General features: G+C 38.7%; 1 protein-coding gene across 1 annotated transcript in view; it reads left to right on the forward strand.

Moving 5' to 3' along the window:
* Positions 1-407: 407 nt before the first annotated feature.
* The window catches only part of LOC104275350 (DENN domain-containing protein 1A-like), a gene marked incomplete at its 5' end in the record, with an annotated part of 65,291 nt that continues 44,321 nt past the window's right edge, over positions 408-21,377 (forward strand). The window contains 1 exon segment of the mRNA XM_009871277.1: positions 408-533. Within this exon segment, the coding sequence (XP_009869579.1) occupies positions 408-533 (126 nt within the window).

Here is a 21,377-nt window from a genome sequence, read left to right on the forward strand (position 1 = left end):
GGTGGTGGAAGGCCCAAATGTGCAGAATAGCTACTCTGTGTTCCTCTGATGTTTGAATTAATTTAGCTGCAATTCTGTCAGGGATTCTAAGCAAGAGTGACACAGAACTTCAGGGACCACCTTTAAAAGAGTAGTCAAGAGCATGGTAACAGTGGCTTTTATGTAGGAGGGAAAGCTGAAATGAAGCTTTTATTTTCCTATTGGTTTCTGAATAGAATCCAATCATTTTAGAGAAGCAAAACAGCTTGAAAAGTAATGCTTTTAGAACTGAAAAATTAAACTCTGAATTCACAATCTCACTTTTTGTTCTAACTGCTGCTGGGGTTAGCACAGTTTTTATTTAGTTGTGCCCCAATGTGCCTTTGTTTGTGATGTGAGGGTGATCTAGACCCGTTGTGTGATTTCAGGTTTCTGCACTGAAGAACAGACTGAAGAAAGTCTCTACAACCACTGGAGATGGTGTTGCAAGAGCATTTCTAAAAGCACAGGCATCTTTCTTTGGGAGCTACAGAAACGCCCTGAAAATTGAACCCGTAAGTAGGAAATTAATAGGCGTAAGATGTAAATCTGCAGCTGTGGTGGGGAAAAACCTATTGAGAATTAAAAGGGTAGTATAACCTACTTTTACTAAGGTCAGCATTGTGGCTCTTAGGCTGACTAGTACTGAAAACAGTGTTCCAGTGTCCAAAAAAAGAAAGAAGGGTGACAAGCATGATCAATCACACCGGGAGAAAACTTCTCATGGAAAGGTGTGGGTGTTGCTTGGTTTTGCAGACAGCTAAGTTAGGAGAGAGATGATAAAAAAGTGTAAATTAATGCTCATAGGAAGCTAGTGCAGAGTTGACCACTTTCTCGCACTGCAAAAGAGGTAGTAAAAGATACACTTTTTACACAATACATCCCCAACTGTGAAACATGCAAATTTATAGAATCCTGAAGTTTAAGAACATAATTAGTAAAGAAGTTGTGATTTTACAGAAAAATTAGGAATGCCTGGAGTTGTAACTATTGACAGTAGATGTTCTGTTAGGAAAATTCAATCTCTTCTGCTTCAGAGTTAATCTCCATTTAGAAATGATTAAGTGCCGTCTCAACAGGGGAGCGTTTTTTCTCTGCTTTTAAAGTATGTAAATTTTGCTGATAGACAGTTAGAGATGTGGTAAATAGGATGAGGAACGTTCAGGTATAAGTCATGAGAGATGTTCCAGAAACATGAGGGATGAAAGGTACTAACTGCAGAGTGACCCACAGAATATTTCCAAAATATTCTATGTTCCCTGTTTCTGAAGCAGGGGAAATTAACACATGTGCAAGTCAAATGCAGTGATGAATCTCAGCGTGGTGTTCACAGGCTCATTTGAACTACTGTTGTTTAGACCTATGGCTCTTTAACAAGGTCTCTGTAGGGGACAAAACATGTAATACCTTCTTCTCTCATCTGCAAACATTTGGAGGCAGGCTGGAAAACTGGTGGTAGCAATGGAGAGCATGAATACCACTGGGAGCCGCTGCGTTCCGAGTGTAACTGGGGAGGCTAAATGAGTAGTGAGAATGAAGGCTTACTAGCTGAGAAGAGGTGTTGTGTTTTGTGTTCTCCTGCTCTGTGAAGATTAATGAAGAGATCTGACATCGAGACAAATACTAATTTTAATCATGATGTTAAAAGACCAGAAGTTGGACTACAGGCAAAATTTTTCTTGAGGTTGAGGATGTTTCAGTAACTAAAGTCTCTTCCGTACTATAGTGTCTCACCTGTTATTTTTAAAGCAAGAAGGCAAAAATAGCTCAGTTTGAATTTTAATCAGTACAGTTGCTGCCATCAAATAAGCATCATTCCAACAATTAATATTCAGAGTTCAAAAATTACTTTTGAAGTTAGCAGGAGTCCTTCCACATCTTACAGGGGGAATTTGTGTGTCGCATGTGGAAAAAATGAACTGTATTGACTTCTTTGTGTGTATCTGGGTGTAAGCGTAGGGCTTTTAAAGCATCTAAGGTGATATAATGAGAGGCATTTTAAAACATTGTCCGTATAAATAACAAAAATGCAGCCAGCAAGGCACTCTGGCTCTAAGCCTCCTTGATCCATAGCGGGGAGGCACTGACTTCCCTTCATCCATGCAGCCTCCCTTGTTCTGCGATGCTCCTCCCAGGAGTTGCCAGGCAACTCTGGGAATATTGGTGTATACTTTGCCTGGATGTGTGTGTGAGATTAACTAGTTAAGGGATTTATGAAGAAAAATTAAAATTTAAATTGCTTCTCTGGAAATACCATCTGGTATTTTGAAGGCTGAACGTTAAAGATGAGCATTCGAAATCAGCTGATGATGGCACGCCCTTAGAAAGCGCAACTTCCAGGGACAGCTAACCTGAGGAAGTAGAAGAAATTGTTTGGTTTAGTTTGCTTATCGTTCCATCAAAGGAAACTTGTAAACATAATTGCATAAACATGTCATAAAATCTGATGTTAATAATTGAGAAGTTTTCGGGACTTTCTTTCCCAAATCCTTTTATAAATTAAAAATTTAGTTTCTGGTTATACATTCTGATATTAAGATTTAGATATAGCAAATATGCAAGTGTTTCATGTGTTGAACGTACCAGAGTTAAACAACCTGCATTCCATTTCCAGTTTTGCCGCAGACATCCTGCAAAGTATTAGACAGATCATAAAACTACTTTATGCTTAATTTCCATTTTCAAATATGCCAACAGTAAATACAGCTACTGAGAGGCTTAGAATCATAGAATGTATTGGGTTGGTCTAGTTGCTGTTAGGAACATCGCACTTAAAAACTATTTCAAAGCCCTTGGAAAACATAATCTGGAAAAGATGCAGCAAAACTCCAATAGTGTGTGTAGTGGGTAAAACAATTAGGAAATGTACTTGCTAAGTTCACAAAAGAAAATGAGATTGTGATTTAATAACAAAGTGTGGTAACTGGCAATTAGTAAGACATCTTGCAATTTTAAGCCCCACGTTCTCTGTTGTGCTGCACCTCCAAGGCTGCACGTGAAATAATCTGCTCTGCTCTCGCCCGGTTCCCCCTTCTGCGCAGCAATTATGTTCATTGTTGTTTCCTGTCAGCTGATTAGCTCCGTTTGCTTGAGTTTGTGAATTATGCTAACAAGTGCTCAAAGTGGTCACGATACGCATCTTGCCACGTAAATATGGAATGAGTTTCTTGTTGAATAGTGGAATAATATTGAAGTGTGTGCGGCAACTCTTGCATTGTTTTCTGTTGAGGCGTTGGAATCCACAAGGACCACATTGGCTGTTGTAATTTCCTTTAAAAATTGAATGTCTGTTTGGAAAAAAATTATTTTGCAACTGTTACTGGTGTAAGGGTTGCAAATTCAATAGTTTTGATGTTTCTGAGACAAATAGAGAAGCAAATAGCCTCTAGGAAAAGAACATATTTTTAAATACCTCTGTTGTGTGGGTTTTTTCTCATCACCTTTGCTTGTCTTAAATACAGGGCATAAACAATACCAAATGTGATGTGATTCTTTGCATTTGATGTCCCATTAATAAAGAAATCTGACTGTTCATTTAAAACCATTGATATTTAGGAAATAAATTCAAAGCAGCAGCTTTTCCTCCCTTCATAGCTTTTGTCTCATGAGACAATGTAATTTCATAGAACATCTCATCTGGTATGAGTTGACTTCTTGCAATAAATGGTGTGAAGCTATTTGTCGTTATTCTGTGTAGACCTAGAATGCGTCGCAGAACAGATTTTAAATTTACATTATACATAAGCATAGTAAGAGCTCTTACTCTGTTCAGAAGCTTTTACTCTCAAGACACAAAGTTTATGTAATGTATGTATGAACCAGCACACTGACAGTGAGGATGTTACTGTTGTGCTAAATTTTCTGAGGCCTTCACTAATAACTAGAACTTCTGCATGAAAAAACGTATCCAGATAATGCAGTCTGAAAGTCTAATCCTAAGATTTATGTAACAAAATAACTGATTCAGTTATGTTTCTTACTCTGTATATGTGTTTGCTGTTAAATCAGATTTTAAGTGTGGGAGAAGGTCGGTTACATGTGGTGTGCTCACAGTCTCCACAAACCTCTGTCACTATTAAGGACAGTTTGACACATGGGCAGCTCTGTGTTTTCTTGGCTGTACTGAGGCAGGTTATTATCTTCCTGAATGTTACCTACATTTCTAGCAGGGATACCAATGTGAGCATTTTGTTCGCTTGAATGACTCTTTTTTTAATTCCTGTTTTTTTGCTGTTTGCAGAGGAAATGTTTTTATCATGATCTAAATATCTAATTCACAAAAGTAGGGCATATTCAACAGAAATAGCTGTGTAATTATCATGTGTGTGCAAAGGTGTTTGTATTACTTAATAGTTGTGTGTTCGTTGGTAGCTGAGGGGGGAAATGAGAGTTGGAGCTGGCAGATGCCGGCGGTCCACTTTCTTCTGCTGACACCTAGTGGGTAGAGACAACACGGAGTTGGGTTTCTTCCCCAGACAATCGTTAAGAACCAACCTGTGCAGAGAGGTAAGCTCCCGGTGTAGGCTGTCCCAAAGCAGAAGCTGCATAGGGAGTGATAAAATTCGATGCATTGCTTGTAGGTTTGTGTTGCTACTACAGCTAGTAGAACTAGAGTGAGCCATGTGGGTGCTTTTTCACCTCGCTTGGGTATCATAGTTTAGCAGCAGGCTCCAGGTTTGACACAGAGTCTTCTCAAATGAGCAGCTTTCTCTCTGTTCTCTGGGTACGGGGTCACTCCAGTGAGGTTTGCAAAGGGAGCTGTGCATGCTTAATACAACGTTTTCTAGTCTGACGGATTTGAAAAGCTTGTTTACTTGCACTTTACTTTACAAATCTATGTATTCTGAACAGGCATTTCTACTTCCATGTCTTGGTTCCTTTTGTCTGTATTTTGTTGCTATAAATCCACCCCTGGTGGTATTTAAACCATCCCTGGAGGTATTTAAAAGATACATAGATGTGGTTCTTAGGGACATGGTTTAGTGGTGGACTTGGCATTGCTAGGTTAAATTTTTTTAATTAAAAGTTTGCTTTCAGTCCTCAGACTGAGGTAATATTGTCGTTCGTAACATCCGCTGATTTTTACTTACTTCCAAAACATATGGAATAGTAGTTGGGAGCTTCCTGAAGCTTTAACAGGCTGGTAATGAAACATAACTGTGATACATAACTACTGGTACTCCAGTGATTCTCACAGCGGACAGTACTTTTAGTAACTCTTGTATTATATACTGTTGTCTTGCTGTAAAAGCTTCTACATAACCCATATCTTTCAGATTGAACTAGGAACATAAACAGTTATTGATACTAACTTGAATGCATTGAGAATTACTGATAATGTCAATGTCTTTAATGGAGTGTCAATTAATTTCTTCTATATTTTCATGGTTAGTGATTCATTCTTGTTCAGGCTTATTGGCCTGTGCAACAATTATTTGTATTACTGGATAATTTCTGATTAAATTTAATTGTTCTGAATAGAGTTAGTGTAAATTTAACCTGAATATTCCTTTGATGCATCCACGTAAGAGGAAACGGAAGATTTTGGAGGCAGAGTCAATGCATTTTTCTCCTTCCACGCTTTTTATGCGTGCACTTTGGTGAAGTTACTTGCTAATTTGTAAAGTAGACAACAATGTATTCAAGACATTACAAAACGTTTTCTAATTTTAGTGTGAAACTACGTATGGAAACCTATATATGCATTATGTATTCTGGTTTTCAAACTGCTTTAGCTGAACTACACTGTGTCTATGTATATATGGTTTTATGTATATGTTGCTGCTGGTACCCTGTCAAAGACTGATAATTTGTGTTTGGATTCTAAATAGAGAAGACAACATTCTGCGCTCTCTCAGAACTGTAACTTTGATGCAGATTTTCTTTTGATATGATGCAATTTGAGCAACAGTAGGGAAAAAGGCCATTATGAATAGGGGGAAAGAAAAGGTTAACTTTTTCAACATAACATTCAATTCAACTTAAGGAAAAAAATGTAATAAGCCTTTTCAGTTTGTGGTTTTGTTACATCTGGGGCCCTGTCACTGGGTACCAATGCAGTGCTCCATCTGCAGGGAGGGAGCCAGAGGATGCTCTCCAGTTCCTTTGCCCAACATTGTATTGATGTAAAGAGCTTGAAATGCAATATACTTAAGATGTGTTGCTGCCTTATGCATTGTGAGTAGGTGTGAGCTTTTATTCCATCCCTGTTAAGAATTCCTTCCTCGGAACCTGGGCTGCTCTTTGTCAATATCGTGGTAAGGATCCTTCCGTACACTCAGTCGTGCTGTGGTGCTAAGGTACTGCGCAACCGAACTTGAGGAATTTCAGTGTTGCGGAGTACCCTTAGTCCGAATTTTAACCTCGGGACATGGGATCCCGTTCAAATGAGATGCGTAAATTTCTCAAAATTTTTTAGATAATTAGGTGCAACTTAGCACTTAAAAGGCACGCACCTGCCGTCGGGATGGGACACAGCTTGGCAAGCATCCATTAGAAACTAATAATGTAATTTCCTGTATTTGTTGTAACTTCTTATCAGTAACACAGATTGATACGTTTTTCAGGAAGACATTAAAGCAGCAGAGTGATGGCGTGACATAAGGCCACTGTATTAATTATTTTATATCAGTCTCTTGCCCAGACTAACACTGTAAATTGCTTCAACAGTTCCAGATTCATGAGAGCTGAGTGGGACAGAAGTTGGAAAAGAGAAGTAGGTGATGTGTGGTGCACAGTGAAAAAGCAAATGCCGCATGAGTCCAAAAGGAAATTTTGTTGGAATGTGTGTGCAGTCACATAAAAAAGTGCATGTTACATACTGGTGCATAATTCATTTTGAAAAGGCTTTGTAGCATTCAGTGCTTTATCTACTACGAAGTGCGATTGTTGCCATGGTGAATTATTTTTTTAAGCTACTCAGTGGAAGAGTAAATAGTTGTTTCCAACTCCCAATAATTGCCACATCCCAGTTACTTCCTTTCCACAGCCATCTTTTGTAGAGCTTTTTTTATTTTATGCCTGTGTGTTTTAAATGTATGCATTTTATACAGAGCAGATCCTTCCCTTTTGCCAGAGTTGTCTCAGTAGGTCAGGGTTTTAAGAGTGTTTGTCCATATATAGAAAAAATGAAGAAGGAAGATCACTGCTGGGTATATTACATGTGCGCAAACTTGTTAAGAAAAACCCAAACTGCAAGGGAAACGATAAGCTGAAGCATATAAAATACAGGTTTTTTTTCCTTTTTTACTTGCAGTTTTATTGTGCTCATTTTAAAGTTAGTCCTGATGTGTATTTAACAGGATTCTTTTCCTACCCATCCTTGCTTTTTTCCTGTTCAGGTGCTGTTAGCTCTCGAATATGTGCCTGTGTAGACAGTCTAGTAGTGCCTAAATGATGATAATTTCTAAATCTTATCCTGTTGACTCTACTAACAGATAGGAGCAGACAGTGAAAGCAGCATTGACAGAAACGGTGTGTACAACCTGATGTTTGTATGATAAAAATGGAGATAAATTGAATTTCTCTATATTCTGGAACCAAAATGTTAGATTTTTTTTTTTCCTAGTATGAAGAGTCTGTGGTTTGTGACACTTTGAAGACCCTAGTTTTCGACCATCTCATTTAGAAGCTACCTGTAACTGTTGTAATGTTTTACCATGTATGGAAAGTGTTCTAGAACATATACTACCCAGAATTCAAAGTCACTGACTGCAAAAGATTTTTTGGGGAAAGACAGTTTTGTTTGTTTTCGGTGTGGTTTCTCTTTTCATTTCAGTCTTGTTGCTGTGTTTTGTCTCTGAGCATTATTGTTGCTATAGACAAGCTTTAGCTTTTGCTTTTGCTGGTTTAAACCTCTAAAATGGCTCTTTTTCTAACAAGCCTTTACTGTTCTGCAAAATGCATTTAATATTCTACATCTACGTCTGTTGAGATATACATATGTTAATGAAACTGAAAAGACATTCTCTTTAATCTCTTATAGCAGTCTGTTATGTAATAAGTAGAATTGTTCTGTAATTTCCAAACTGCCGTAAGATACTGCGTTGTGTCATTCTGTATGCCACGCTTGGGGGGGAACTAAGATTCTGAAGGAAAGGTGATTAAAATAGTGTTTGAGAAAGTTAGCATGACCCTCTGCTGAGTATGGCATTTCTGCTGTGAAAGATGCAAACTTTCCTGTCCATCATATGTGTTAAAGTAAAAACAGACAATTAAAAAAGTCAAACACCCCCCCTACGTGGGAATGGTTTTGTGCTTTGGTCTAGAAGCGCTACCCCGAGGAAGGCAGTGTGTGTTCTGCATCTTGTAGTGCACTAAGGAGAGCAAGAGCAGAGATGTTCAGTTCCTCTGGATGTGGCTTTCAGAACGCTGATGTTCACAGGGCTGCTTCTGAGATTATTAGTGTTTAACTGTTCCATGCTGACAGTTAAGTTTTTGTGGTATCTCACTTGGCTGGAACCTGTGAGCAAGCTGAAGGGATCTATCTGGTGTTTCATCGTGTAAGTAACTTTGCAGCCTCTGTAGAAATTATACGTTCAGCCATCAGACTGGGTAGGGTCACTCGCTGTGTCCTCCGTGTTGGTGCTGCAGAAATAAAACGTAGCTTTGTTCAAAAGCCTCTAAATCTTCCTATTACCAGGGAAGGCTGTACAGCGAAGAGCAGCTCCGTGATGCTTCAGCATTACTGTGGAAGGATTTGTACATTCAACTGATAAATTATTCGTCTGAGCCTTTCACACCTGACACTCTGTTTTTTGTGCTATTTTATACACTTGTTTTTGTTTTTTCTCAATTTGTTTCAAGCCTTTGTTTGTGTGTTTTAGACTGACTTTTGCCTTTGTTTTTATTGTGTTTTCTCCTGATACTGTACTTATAATTGAGACTGCACAGTCTCAGCAAGCAATGAAGCAGTGTGCAAATGCCGCCATGCAGGAAAAGTTGAAGATATTTCCTGAACTAATAAAGCGCAGGGGACTTAGAGTAGAACAACAAAGCAAGTAAACAAACACGAAGCATAAAATAACAGCACCTTTTGAATTCAGCTTCTGTGTAAGGCACTCAGTGACCATGTGTTTTCTAAAGGAGCTGTGAATAAGCTGCATTTGGTATTAGGAAAAGAAAACACAAAACACTCCTACCTACTCAACAAAAAAAAAAAAATTTGAACCACTAAAAAACTCACCCCAAAAGACTATTCAGGCACGTGAGTGAATTTTACATTCTCACCATGATGAGCAGCTGTACAACTGAACAGGAAGTATTACTTCCCGTGAAAGAAGATGGTAGGAGAGATGTTGGGTTTGGATTTGTTAGGTAGTCTTCAGTAGCAGGCAAACGTGATGAAATAAAGTGAGAGTGCCCAATCAGTTTAGGACCGAACTAATAGAGCTTCGTAATAGGAAAGCCATGGCGCTCTGTTCTTCCCCCACGCACTGTAGAGATTGTGTGTGAATTGGAGCGTACAGGTTGTACTCCTGCAGTGCAAAAAGAGTAAATGAGAATTGTTGGCAATGATTTGCATAGCTAGGTGATAGAGCTCGTACAAGGAAAGCCTAAAATGCTGTGGGTTTAAAGACAGAGAGAGACATTTGTGTGCGTGCCATAACTGACAGCGCAGCCTGACGGCTCTGGGTGGCGGGCAGCCGAGGAGGCTGGCTCTCTGTCAGCCGCACCGTCCTGCGGAGTTGCAGGGAGATATTCTGGTGCTGCCCTGGGGCTCAGCAAAATCTCCCGTGAGTGGAGCTTCAGTAGGGTGCTTGCTGGCCTCTTCGAATGCCGAGGACAAGCCTTCTGGGAGGGGGACACCTAGGAGGGGAGTGAGCCCCCTTTCTGGTTTGCCTCTTGCATGTCATCAGAGAATGGGGCAACTTTTTTCACAAATATGTTGATTATGTTATGGGCAGATCATCAGCGAAAGATAGTTCTGTCTCCTGACCAAAATGCTATATAGGCAAAAATTAATTTAACATTGAGGACCACCTGTTTTCTTTTCTTATGGTTTGGGCAGTACAGAAATGTAAACTCTGCCGAGGGCTGATCAGTGCATTGTTCTTTAAATCACACACTACTTCAGTCTAGTAAAACATCAGATGAAAAGATTCTGTCTTTTCTTATCTTTTTTCTCACCTAATTCATTGTTTTCTGTTTCTTTCATTCAATGAGTAGCAGCTTTTGGCAATGACAGATATTCTATTGTGACTGAGATATGCATTTTGTAAGTCATAACTTGGTATTTAAATAAACTGTGTATGTACAGCGTGCAAGATTTATGCAGAACACAGCTGGAGGTATTCTGCTCAGAATTCCTATGGTTTAAAATGTCTCTTTCAAGTTTGAAAATGTGTTGTGAAGTAGATACCATTATGATAATTGGAAGTTCAGCTTCTCTGTCTTGCTCTATTATTTTTTTTGAATACAATTAACACATCACACACACTTCACCTGGTCTCTCCTCATTTACCTCTGACACTTCCTTGATATTTATTTAGACACATGTGGTGTCTTTGCTTTGAACTCAATAGTTGGTATATTCACTAGGTTTTTTTTAATAATCATTTTTCTTGTTTATAGATATACAATTAGTTTGCATTGTTAGAGCAAAGTATACACCTTGACGTCAATTTAAGTCTTTTACTTATTTGTTAGATGATCAGGACAAAAATTGCATGAAGATTGTAGAGAAAACTATGATTACTCTCCAGTCAAAATACCTGCTGAGAAGTTGCAGAAGCAGATCATTTTATTATAGTTCTTGTGAGGAAACACTACAGAGAAGATATGCAAAAAGCTATCTAGAGAAAAAAAAATAAAATATGAATAATACATTTAATTTGGAATTTTATTTTCTTTAAGGTAGCATAAACATGAAGCACAGAACTCAGTGTTCTGCTTGAATTCAGCTTTATTCCTTCAGATTCAGCAGCAATACTTTTATTTCTGAAAACAATAAAAAGACAGTAAGTTAAAAATAAAACCAAATTTTTAAACTGGACCAAATAAAAGACTATTGGCATAGTTTTTGTATGTCAAACATTGTACAAAGTGTGCTGTGTTATGTAACATGTATAAAACTGTTAGAACATAATACTAATATCCTCCAGAAGACAACTAAAAGTTGTATAAAATAGTTTTTATAATTTTGAAAAAAATAAATAAATTATTGGACAGGTTAAATTTTCATGATACCACAGGACAAAATACCACAATACTGTATTTCATTTGTGGAAGTTAGGTTTGGATTTTTCTGGATTTTTTTTTATGCTTTATTTTAGTTTTAGAAACACTCCTAAGGCTTGGAGACTTAGTAAGGAATAAATCCAAAATCCAGTCTAAGCTTGATCCTTGTGATAAAGCAGGAAATTATTAATTTCATTAATTTTAGCTGCAGTTTGGGATGAACTGGGGCCATGTTTTTGTAGAGTTCCTGCTCACTGTCCATTCCTGTGGTATGTTTTCTGTAATACTTTCAGTAACTATTACTGAAGATGTCTGATATTTATAAATTAGTGTATTAAAGGAAAAAGGTGTCATCAACTGAGTAGGAATTAATTGTCTTTGTTTTAAAATTGAGTTGATAGACTCCAAGCTGTTCAGGTTCAGGACTCCCAAGGTTTTCATATGAAAGTACAAAGCTGTTTAGAAAAAAAGGAAAGTAAGCTGCCCCTTTGAAGGAGTTTTGTATAAAAAATGTGATTTTTATTCACACGAGAGGTTGGTCTTGAGCTCTCAGGCACTGCAGAGTCTCCCTTGTGTCCTGCAGCACCAGTTAGCTGTGAAACGGGAATCCACGCAGTGGGAACGGGTCTGAAACCTTGTCCGCGACAAAGGAAGTGTGGTTGTGACAAAATACAGAAATGACGTTGTTGGGTTACTTCACGTAGTCGTCACCATGGAGAGATCCATTGTTCTGCAGCCGCATCTTTGCTGGGTTGCTTAGGGAAGGGCACGATGCAGAAACCGTTAGAACGGGGCGTTTGTGAAGGGGACCCACAGCACAGTAATGCAAAACAAGAACAGTGTTGTCTTCCGAGGTGCCTTGGGCTTGGACTTCCAATTTTCAAAATGCATATTTAAAAGCATCTCTGTATAAAACTATTTGGAAGAGAGTGGGGTTTTCATTTTTTTTATGAAATCATTTTGTAATAAAATATTTCAAGTACTGGCTAAGCTGTAAAGCTTAGGGCTGATAAACAAAGCATCTGAAGCCAAATGGCCCTTCAGCTAACCCCAATTAAAATAAAGATTTCATTGCGCTCTGTCCTGACGGAGAGGGAACATATTGTTGCCTTTAAGGGAGTTTGGTTTAGTTAATGAAAGAATTTATTTCATTTTTTCAAATAGAGAACCTAATTAAATAAGTTTCAACTTGACTTGTAGTTGAGGACATTTTAACTCCTTAAAGGTTACTTCTGTGTCCAAGCGTAGCTGTCTTGAATAATTTCAGATGCAGTACTTATTTTTGTGATTTATATTGTAAGAAATTTTATAGCAGATCTCATGTGAGTATATGCCTGTTTTGTATATGCATACATATATGTTGTTGATTCTGAAAGTGTGAAACTTCTTACTGACATTGCTCTCATCAAGCACCCTCTTTGGCATCAGGTGTTACTCAGATTCTTCAAAGCAGTGTGGAAGCGCAGTGGCATGGTTTTTCTCTGAATGCCCTTTAAAAGCTGTAAATGATACATGTGCGTTGCTCACTCAGGCCATTAAAGAATTACTTCTGATGAAGCTCCCCAAGCAGCAGTTAAAGTCTGTATCACTAGAACATTTTTTCTTAGAGAGGATTAATGGTGAAAATGAAAGCAAGTCGTAAGGATTACAGATGTGATTAGTTTGTCCTCGGGATCCATCTGTACTTGTACAGGTGAAGTTCTTCCCCTTTGCCAGCTACTAATTTGTCACATATTCTCCACTAAGAATATGTGAAAAACACTTCTATCTAAAGATGCTTTCTTCTTACACGCAAGAACATTTTATACTTAAACTTGAAGCGGGCAAAGAAGGGAATGCTGTCGCTTACCTTAATTTCTTGCCTAAAATTTAGAAAGTGTTAAACGGCTGCTGTGTCTCTGGTAATAAAATCATATGAGACGAGTTCCAGGCTCTGTTGAACGATGGTGGATGACGCCGTTTGGCTGCCGTGTTTGTACTTGCTCAGTGTAGCAACTGTCGTTAAAAGCATTTAGTCAGCATTATACAGAAAGTGGTGGGTTCTTTCAAATTACTTGTTACAGAAGCTGAATCTGATCAAGGAAGTTCATGCTTAAGGTTAATAATTTTTAGTTGTAACAGGTATGTACCTGTTTTCCCCCAAACATATCTGTGAATATATAAATACATACTGGTTTGAAGCAGTGGCTTTCCATGTAATAGGGAGGACTTCTGGATCAAAATTTTTAAAAGATACGTATATTGCAGCCCCTCATTTGGGGATATTAAGCTAATGTTTGGAGTATGTGTTCTCTTCCAAATGTCATTTAATCGTGTTCTCCTTTACCAGTTGAATAAATTGCGTTCCCGCTCTCTTAAAATGAGTTTCCAGGGTGAGGAAAGTCTCCACTGAAGGGCTGTTGATTTCCCTAAGTCGAAGCCGTTCCTGGGGCTCTTGACTACTTTTGCTTCAGGTCAGTGCGATGCTGGATTTGATTGTTACCTTCAATTATGGAAGTAAATAATATCCAAAGAATTTCTACCTGTGTGAGGAAATAAATTAACTTTATTTACACGTAAGTCATAAAATACTTAATGGTTTGGGAGAGGCTTGCAGGGGCTGTTTAGTTGAAAGAGAATGTTCTTTGCTGTGGGTGTGAACATGAATGAAATTAAGGACTAGATGGTATTGGAGTCCTAAAAATCTCTTGCTTACTCGGCATCTGTTACAGATCATGAGCAGTGCTGTTCTTTTCTCTTCTGCGAATTTCTGTAGATCATTATAATTAAGATGTGTTTCAGAAATCTCAAGAATAGTTGCCAAACGTAACCAAAAATAAAGCATTGCATCTAGCCAGAGTTCCAGATATGCTCACGCTGCCCTAAAGCTACATTTCCCGTCCATTACCTTGTCATAGTTTATTGTGCTCAATTTTAATTAAATTTTGATAGTAATTTTGCAGTCATAACTGACCTGAAAGTTTTCCACAGACTCTTACACCCACAGGATATTGCCCTGATGTGCTTGCCTTCTTTCTTGTTTTTCATCTTTTATCCAAATTCTGTTCTTTGTAAAAGTTGTGGGTGACAGAGAGTATGAAACAGAAAATGGAGAAAAAGGTACAATGACTTGACTGGCAAGTATTGGCTTACAATGAGAAGTAACCAACTGCCCTTTGTATTCTTTGGGAACACTGATTCTAGTAGTCATGTAAGAAGTTTTAAAAACTGATATATTTTATAAAGAATTTCGATTTTATTTATTTTTTCTTACACTCAGTGCAGTATGTAGACTCAGTATTCTGTTTTGTGCTTCAACATACAGGTGCTGAATCTTTAAATACAAAATCTACTGCTGCGATGCTGCAAGCTGCAGTTCTTGCTTTACTGCCTTGACGGGTGTTGTATTCACAAATGTTACGCACGGCTTTTGCTTTGATATCTCAGAGTCTGAAATGTTATTTTTTATGTTAAAAATAAAAGGGGAAATCATGTTGAATGATCAGTCCTTATTGCTATATAGGAAGCCGTGTAATATTAATTGGTTGTCAAATCCCGAAGAAATAACGGATTAAGGCGCTTGATGATAATGCCCTGCTCAGAAGCTGAAGTTTGCTGATGTCCCCAGCCTCTCCATTTAACGCAATTACAGATATGCATTCAGGACATTTGAGTGGATTGCATTTCATTAATACGATTTGAGCAGACAGTACTAAGTTGCTGTTGGGCCCGCTCTGACAGCTAATTACTGAAGTGAAGGGTGTACGGGGCTGGGAAACAATGGAGCACTTGTCAGGAACACTGCAACAATGCAGAAATAGTGCCGGATCTTGGCGTCACTCCTCTGAGTGGTTTTTCTCCTCTCTGCAGGCCAGCCTTAGGACATAGGTGATTGTGGTGGTGAGTTAGACTTTAGGGAAACAAAGCGTGTTACCATTGACTAAAATGCAATGTATAACTCGGTTCTGCCCTTTCCTGCGTTTAGTTCAGACGCTGGCATGTGCTTCTCCTGAGGGCTGAGCTCACCTCCTGGTTACAGACATCATTGCTCGTTTTCCCCAAAAAACATCTAGTATGGTTATGAGAGTACAGGAGATAATGTGAATATCAGACAATTTTGTAGCTTTTTTTACAAGCTTTTGCTTTCCCTTTGGAGGAGAAGGATAAGGAGTGACTTCTCATTGTCTCTTCCAGTATAAAAACCCCACAGGTAATCAAGTGAGGTTTGTAACAGCAAAGGTTCAAAATAAAGGAGAAGGAGCTGTTCTTGGTACAATGTGTAGTAATCCTGCCAAGCACTTTATCCAGTGATGCTGAGGAAGTTTGCATTGGTTTGGGGGAAGATTGGAGACGTACTTGGGAGAGGTCTCTGTTTGGGTTTATTTAACACACGAACAACGGCAGAATTTTCTTGAGATGGAGATCTCAGTCTGGTGGAGTCAGAGGGGAGACTTCAGGGTTTCTACCTTCCTGGTCTTTCCTGAACATCTGGTTACGATGATGTTGGAGGCAGAACAGCAGGCAGATGGACTTTTCATGTCATCAGTTATGGCCCTTGTGTTCTAAAACTGTAGTTTTCAACAACTCTTGCCAGTTTTGTTTTTTTTTAATCCTATATTTGGTCATCAACTGCTGGAAATGAGATGTTGCTAGAGAATTATGTTACTTGTCATAAAGTGAGAAAAAGCTTTGAAAGAAAAACTTGTTTCAGATGCTGAATGGGGAAGGCTCTCCTATCCCATCTTCATTTCGGCATTCTGAGGTACTTTGGTAACAGTGGTCTTTCAGAAGAGACGACGTTTTTGTTTAAGAAACCATGCTGCACCTTCAGCATTAAACACTTCCTATACCCATCTGAAAACCTCTTGTGCGCGTGTCGTTCTAGAGTGGCAGAAGCTAAAGCTGTGGTGTGGTCAGTACTGGGGAAGGGAGCTCATCTCCAGGCTTTTGTAAAAGCCTGTATTACCCAATGTGGTTTTGTCTTTATGATCTATCTGCAGAATTATTAAAAATAATATGATGCCGGGTAGAAAACATTTTATCATCCAATTCAACTGACTTCTGTGCTGTGAGAGGAGGTGTGGGTTATCGGTGGGTTAGCAATGTGGTTTATCTTGACGGCTGCATCTGTACCCCTGATTATAATGAGAACCTGCGCTGACGCTGAGCAGCTCATGTTACTTCGTCGGAGCGTCTCCCAAGTCCACAGGTGACATGGAAACAAGGGAACTGGTATTAAATACACTTGAGCCTTTATTACCTCAGTGATACTTGCTCATCTTTCTGGTTTTGCAAGGCATTTTTCTTTTTAAGCTTCAAATGTTTCAGTTAGTAAACAGAAACAGAGAAAACCGAGGCTTTTTTTTCATTCCAGTGACAATAAGGATCAGCTATATATGCTGATTTAGTTGTGTTTGCAAGCTGGTGACCTATACAAAATTCTAGCTTAGTTTCTTGGTCAGTGTGAAAACGCTCCTTTTAAAATGTACCACTTTTAATAACTCAAGAGTTATAACCAAGGTGCTTAATAGATTTTTGCTTTAGTATTCACTCACAAATAATTCAAAGATCTATAACGAGCCATACCGTCAGGCAGAGAAATGGTTGTAGTAGAAAAATATTCTATTTATTGTTGAATTTGAGTTGAATCTGAAAATTTTTGATTCAAATCTGCTGCTTCAATTGAATAGAAAAAGGACAGTAGCCAGTTGCCAATAACGGGTCCATTCTGCTCGATCAGCTCAAAAATTCATGTTGAGGTGTGAGTTGCTATTCTTGCAATTCATTTTACAAAACAAGTTCCAGACTGAGCTCTGCTTTCATGTATTCTCTCTCCATGGAAATTGTGTCCTTTTCCTCATTTCAAATTAGAGGAGTACAATGAAATCCTTATTATACATATTTATTAACAAGGCTTTCATCCCTGTGGTATTGTAACTATCCTCACTACTTTATGCAAAGAAATGGCGAGGAGAACTCACAAACGTTGGGGAGGTACACGATCACTCTTTTTCAAGCATTATTGCTCCTGCCTGGATTGATCTTGCATGTTGCTCCACCAGGCATTATTTGCGGGCCTTCCTTTCCATACATGGCTGATGGCATTGATTTTGTTTTAATTTTTGTTAATTTTGAAATAAATCACACTATAGACCTCATGCCAAATTCAGATCTCTCTGGGTGTCCGTTGTTAGAAAATCAGTGAGTGAGGAAATGGTGTCAGCTCCGCTGGCTGGCGTGTGGAGGGTTAAGGGAATTTGTAGCCTCACCAAAAAGTATTTGGTCAGGTACTCAGGTGCTGGAAATTTTCTTAGCAACATCAGTCACCTAGGAACATGATCATCTGCTGTTCTGGGGTAGAGATTACAGAGCTTAATGATTAGCTACTATAAGCTGCAGCTGATGCCAGACTCTACCCCCTTTACACCTAATTAGCCTCATTAATGAGCTCTTCTGCTCTCCACAGAGAGGGCTTCCTCCTTGGAATAGGAGGCAAAAATACTTCACCCAGGTAGATGTGCTGAAACCTTTAATTATTGCCCACACCTGCAAAGCTTTGTGTCTCTGACAGCAGTATTGCTTAGCTGAAATTGTGCTTATTTACAGTGACCACAGTACAAAGAATTAACTCTTTAGCACCTTAGCAATTGGTTTTAAGCTCTGGAAGTGTTCGGCTAGTGTATAAATTTAAGCACTCCAGTTTTATGCTTAGTAAAGTGAGGTGTCTGGTGGGGAGGGGTTGTGTGTGACAAAAATGGGTTTAGAAGAACTATTCTGTTAAACTCTGAAAAGTGAGTTTAAGTTGCTGTTGAATGTCAAATGCTGCATTACCAGAACTAAGAACACTGTTAGGCAAGGCTCATTCTTTAAATGAGCAACTTTTGCATTTGGAGCAATGTAATCTTGTGCTTTTAAAATATGGAAAAGGCACACATAGTAATCAATGTAGCAGACAATAACCGAGCTCGTGAACTGGTGTGATTCGCTCTAGTGTTCCGGCTTCTTGAAATTTCGTAGATTTGGTGTATTGTTTATTTGGTTTAATGGCTAAATAGCCATGTGACATTTTTGCATGTGCATTTGGGTCAAAGCAATTATACCCCTGTAGAGCAAATGTGTACGTACATTTATTAAATTACCTTAAGAGGCAGCTCAAGTCAATTCTAGTTTTTAGCAGGGAGAGTTCAAAATGATAATTTTTCAGTGCAAATACTTTGTGGTTATTTAGTAACTCTTTCCACAGTAGCCAGCTGTCTTGGATTTTCAGTGGGTGGTGCCTGCTGTGAAAATATCTACTAGCCACTGTGTAGATAGTCCGTGCCACTGGAAAGAATGGGAAGATGAAGCGAGCAGGTGGTGAGCGTTTTCTTTTGCTGTGGTTTCACGTGTGTTCACCTGGCTGCCTCGGCTCTGGCCCCTCATCACAACAGGTGAAGCAATCTCCGAGCAGATTTTGGGCTGTAGGTTGCTCAGAGTCTGCAGGGAGCTGGAGTCACGAGTTGTAGTTCTTTCAGAGGGAAATATTTTTTATGGAAATCCATATTCTAAAACAAATAGCAGATCATGTGCTTCCTGGAAGGCTCATCCAATGCTTGTGTAGAGTGAGGGGGCTTTTCAGGCTAAGTTGTGAGATTTGGTTAACTTTCTTTCCCTTGAAGCTGTTCTTTATTAATAATTAAAACAGAATAAACCCTCAACTGCCAAGATGTAATAATGCACCATGTGAATCACAGAAATTCGTGTGCATTTTTCCATGAATGCAGTTTAAATTGAGTGCCAAAATAAACCATCAAAATGAGTGCTTTTCCAAATATTTGGGTAATGTTTTGTCGATTGTTACTGCTCCTTATGACTATTCCATCAATGGGATTGAAGTTTGTGGACTCTTGTGACTGAAATCTTGGCAGGTTTTGTTCTGTTTCCTGGGTGAGAAAGCCTGAGGTTCCTGGGCAGATGAGAGAAGGACTTTTACAAGATAGAAATTATCATTGGGGGCATGTGGGTCTGGAGGGGAGCAGAGCTGGCTTTTTTTGGCCCAGCAAATACCTGCCCATCTGCTCTCTGTCAGAATATGTTAGAAGTGCATCTGGATCCGTGCCCCAGAGTTCCAGCTCTGAGCAGGTCATGTGCTTGTCTCCACGACAACTCAGGGAACTGTGTAAACTGCTGCGCTCGGAGCCAGCTGCTTCTCTGCACATGTGGTCTAATTAGATGGCATTTTCCCCCTCTCACAAAAGAGTTCAGAAATTTTGCATGGTTTCCGTGTCAGAAACGTGTAGCTGATAAAACAGGAGCTGGGAGGAGTCACGCGGCCAAACACTAAATAATTACACTTGCTGCAGAGCTGGGTTTCCGTGTGTGAGAGCTGTAGGTTTGCAGGAGCGCAGAACAAATTCACTTTGGTTGCTTCATCATGGATTGAGCAAAACCTTTGGGGGAAGTGGTGAAAGGAAAAATCCGCTTCTTTTCTTTTTTTTGTTCCTTAACCTGGATGCAGCTCTCTCCTTATGAATATACCAGGAAGAAACTGGGGGATGGAGACACATTACACATCTTGCAATAAATGCTCACAAGATACATCATTCTCAGTCTCTCATAGGCAGGATTTCTTTCTTTTTTTTTTTCTTTTTTTTTAAGGGTTTGAATAAAAACTGCAAGAACTGAGATGATGTAGAGCAGAGACTCGGGAAATAAAATCAAACATAACTTATAAAAGATAGTACCTTCTAATATGTCATCTCACCTATTGTGAGACAGGGAAAGGGCTTCATTTAGTGCCAATGATCGAGGAGCTCTGTTAATAGAAAAGTAGCACAATTCTTGTGATTGTACTAATGTGGCTTTTTCTGTACCTTGCTTTCTCACGTGGCAAAGTCTGAGTCTCTTTCTGACAAACACAATGAATATATGATAAAGCGAGAATGAAGAGTTTGTAACTTGTTTTAACAGGGAAATTCTTCATTTTGCTTTTTTCCACCTGTGAGAAGCATCATCTTGAGTACTTGTGGACTCAATTCCTTAGATTGTTTGGGGAGATGTGTAATACACAAATGCTCTGTGAGGTGGAGTATAGAGACAAGAGTGGTACAGACCTGGAGTGGCAAGCCCCCAGGAATAGATGCTATTGCATCTTTAAGAGTCTAGAGACATAAGTTACTGATTTATAATCTCACATAGATGATAAATAACCGTAGCAAGCATATGTGTGTATGCATTTATATATTAATCATTGACCGCTTAGGTTTCCTCAGAGACCGTTACATGACTGGGAAGGAGTGAAACCTTTTTCCAGTGTTCCTAATCCAGTGCCTTTGATTACCTCTCTCAGGGGACGTGATAAGCTCTGTCTCTAAAGTGACTTCTTCTCTAGCTGTGGTTTTTCATGGCAGTAGTTGAGGCTTCCACAGCAAATGATCAAGTGGCAGAACATGATGACAAATCAAACCTCAGCAAGTTCTGTTACAGTAATAGCATTTACTTTGCCAGATATTACATGAAGGAGGTGGCATTGCATATCTTCTGCCTTGTGCATTGGTATATCTACCAGAGACTAGACAGCTCTAACTCAGTAAAAACTTAAATTCCGTTGTATACATTTTATTTATAGAGACAGGGTGTTTGTTACTTAGCTCAGAGAGTAGGATTTTATGACCTACATTTATGACTAAAGCTTCTCTCACATTATCTTAGTGACGTTGAAAAGAGTTGATTCTCCTTCTGCATCTAGATGAACATCTAAATATAAAAATGTTTCAAACTTGAAAATAGCTTCTTTATTCGATGTGGTTTTAGGGATCATGAGGATACAAAGGAGCTGTACGCATCTTGCACAAAAACATGTTTTCAGTATGTTTACTTGGGTGAATCCTTGAAGCTTCATTGGTTTGGATGAGCTTTGACTTTTGTACATGTGTCTAAGAAATTAAAAGAAAGCTAAATACTTACATTTGTGATCTTCAGACATATTGGTAATTTCTAAGTGTTGGCCAATCATTTATTGATTTTTCAAAGATTTTTTTCCCTATTTAAAAAAAGTTTGTACTTTCTTGCATTTTAATAAATGAAACAAAAAAAGCTTGTCATTTATCACATAGGAAATACTTTCTGTAGAGTGTGTTTCCAAGTATGCTTTTATATTTTGCTATGGTATAAAATAACTCGTATAAAGAATTGCACTGTAATTTTTCTCCTTTTTTTTGTAT

This window comes from Apaloderma vittatum, unplaced genomic scaffold (assembly GCF_000703405.1).
Source record: "Apaloderma vittatum isolate BGI_N311 unplaced genomic scaffold, ASM70340v1 scaffold7896, whole genome shotgun sequence".
In the NCBI taxonomy this organism is placed as follows: domain Eukaryota; kingdom Metazoa; phylum Chordata; class Aves; order Trogoniformes; family Trogonidae; genus Apaloderma; species Apaloderma vittatum.